The sequence below is a fragment of the Micropterus dolomieu genome, linkage group LG23 (genome assembly GCF_021292245.1).
Source record: "Micropterus dolomieu isolate WLL.071019.BEF.003 ecotype Adirondacks linkage group LG23, ASM2129224v1, whole genome shotgun sequence".
Taxonomy (NCBI): domain Eukaryota; kingdom Metazoa; phylum Chordata; class Actinopteri; order Centrarchiformes; family Centrarchidae; genus Micropterus; species Micropterus dolomieu.
The window spans coordinates 20,090,413-20,093,256 of NC_060172.1; the positions used below are offsets into that span (position 1 = coordinate 20,090,413).

At 42.7% G+C, this 2,844-nt stretch overlaps 1 protein-coding gene across 1 annotated transcript; it reads right to left on the bottom strand.

Annotated features, from left to right (window-relative positions):
- Positions 1-836: 836 nt before the first annotated feature.
- On the bottom strand, positions 837-2,401 carry LOC123963704 (proline-rich receptor-like protein kinase PERK2). The gene is made up of 3 exons (XM_046040721.1): positions 1,962-2,401; positions 1,284-1,594; positions 837-1,174 (listed from the first exon to the last, which is right to left on the bottom strand). Exons 1-3 carry the CDS (start codon positions 2,005-2,007, stop codon positions 917-919), a joined length of 615 nt encoding a protein of 204 aa, XP_045896677.1. The 5' UTR covers positions 2,008-2,401; the 3' UTR covers positions 837-916.
- Between the last annotated feature and the right edge of the window lie 443 nt (positions 2,402-2,844).

A 2,844-nucleotide genomic window follows, 5' to 3' on the forward strand; every position in this document is an offset into this window, starting at 1 on the left:
ACACATCAAAGGCAGGTGGCTGAGATGGAGCCTGTGATCATCTCTATATGTTGTCTCCAAAAACGTATCTGTCCTTTAATTCAGGCTGTATAGTAGGCTAGAAAAATTAAAGGTCAGTTTGCCTGTGTGTATATTTGTATGGGCGTATAACTAAAAAACTAAGGCATCCTGTATGAGAAATAAAACTAAATTCCACCAAGGTTGGTCTCTAGTCCTAAAGAGAGTTTTTGTTCACAAAGGACAAAGACATTTTTCCTGAAAAGGTATCCATCACTGAAACACTCAGATTGCATGCACAGTATGTTCCTTTCTCAAACAGGTTGACACATGAGACATCAGGGTGAAACTTGCAGTTGTGTTTGCTTTTTAAGGTTTTCATCTGTCAGCTGCAGGATCCTGCTATAACACACTGAGATCATCATCATCTCCACCCCAAGGAAACACACACACACACAGAATCACCCTGGGAGAGTCATTTGGCAAGTGTATACCTGCTCTCTCTCAATCTGAGAATGGAAAAAAAGAAAACAGGATTATGCGAGAGCTTGCTCAACAGAGGTGACACTGACTGAGGTTCCACTTGTCTGACCAGAGTGATGTGTTCATACTGGGCACTTTACAGTTTATTCTGATGGTTTAGGCACATTTTTTGAACCTACAGGCTATTTTTGCAAAGCTCTACACACTAATAAAACATTGCATCAAAAAAACCCAAACACGTTTTTTGCTAAAGCAGACAGGTCTTGAAAAACTCTAAACTTCAAACTTTAGAAAAAAAATAGTTTTTGTATCAATACAGCACACACAATTGAGTATGCACACAAAGCAGCACACACTGAAATGAAAATGATTTATTTCTGTTACAGAGCAGGACAGAATGGACCCAAACACAACACTCCGTAGAAAGGTGGTTTATTTAGGGTAAACAGAGGGGCTGGGGAAGAGGAGATGGAGGCGAGGCGGACGCCAGGGAAAGGGGACACGGAGAACCAAGGGGCTGGCGAGGTGGAGGAGGAGAGGTGAGGGAGCCGTGGGAGGCAGGGGACCGGGGAATGGAACGGTGTGGTGGCAGGCGGACTGGTGAGAAGTGAGGGGTGCGCCGTGGAGGTAGCCCGAGAGGAGAGGACCGGTGGGCGAGCCCAGCTGACAGGACAGAGGATGAGGGTGAGTGAACCTGGGAAGGGAAACAGACAGACAGGGTTAGACACAGGGGAAAAAACCAAGAGCTGGAGAACTGAGAGTATCTACTGGGGATTTCAGTAGCTTTAGTGAACTTGCAGCACCGGGTTAGGAGCAATGACGATCAAGCAGTGATGGAGTGGAGAACCGGGGTTGATATGCAGGCAGGGATTAGGTTGATTGCTGGCAGGTGTGGCAGGCAGAGGAGGTGGCTGACGAGATGCAGGTGCAGGTCGTTGGCTGGGCTCAGGAGCGGAGGGAGAGAGAGAGGGAGAGCACACGCAGGGGACAGGAAAAAACAGTACACCAGGGGAAAACGGAATCATAAGCAAAAAGGGAGAAATAAACAGGACACTCACCGTCGGCCGGGCTGCCACCACAACAGATTTCACTGCCTTGCTGTCTATTCTGCTCCCTTGTTGAAAGGAATTGCTAGTGTTCACATCCATTATTACAGTATGTAGTTAACGACTGACTTTACCACCACGTGAAATTAGCAATGCAATTATGGATGGTAATCATCTAGTGTATTTTATAGTGTTGTACATACTGTAATCATTGCAGTGGTCCTTTGTGGCTCTGTTTGTTATGTAGAGCACTAAGCTACTTGCACTAAGGTAGTAGGTTTCGCACCGTAGTGTGCTAACATGAAGTTACTGGAGCTAGCATCAGTTAGCTGCCTCATTTTCTCACATTAACATCGCTGTAAACAGTAAAACATGGCACCACAATTGACAACATAGTTAACATGAACATATATGATACTTGTGCACTTCTCTCACCTGAAAATATAACACAAAGACAGTCTTGAATGAATATCGGCTTCATCTGGTGCTTTGTTGACTATCTTACGTTTACAATTGGGCTAACTTCCTTGTAAAACGGGATAACAATCTTAAGTAATACCATAACACTTCCAAAACTAACCTTAGCCACTGCAATACCCAGGGCCCCACACATAGTGATAGTAAAAGGTATTTTAACAATAGAGAAGTGAATCTTCTCCAAAGTTACGCGCGCACTTTGTGTGAATGTATTTCAATACGAAACATGTCTTCCTGCATGTTGTTTTACCGAGTCAATGTCAGATGTACTTATAGTGGTGAAAAAAGGTCCTTTTTGATGATCTGTTGTGTTTATTGTAAGAGTGGTGAAATATTACCACATAGTTGTGTGAATTGTACCATAGCGACAGAAAGTGAGAACTTTTGTTATTAAATTACTGAAAACAGCCTGCTGGTGAACGTAGGGGCGCTATATAGGGGGGAAAAGTTAGGACAATTCCAAGGGGCCTGAAAGAGGCCCAAAAAAATAGGTAAAAACTAATATCAAATTATATTTATATAAACTATCATCATTGAGTATTTTAAATATAATAATACAATTAATGATATCTTGTTTTTGGCAATAGAAGTTAAATATCCCCATTGACCAAAAGTAAACATCCATATTGACCGGCCACCCCCCTGTATCTGCATTAAATGGTTTGGTCCTGCCTTAGGGCACTGTATCAGTGACGTGTTTAATTGCAGTCAGTAGATGGGCCAGAAATACAGTGATCACAATGTTGCATAGTAAACCAAAAATTGGTTTTCAAAAAAGGAAAAAGAGAAAAGACAGAGAGGAAAGACAAAGGAAAGGATGTCACTGTAACCCAGTTTTTCA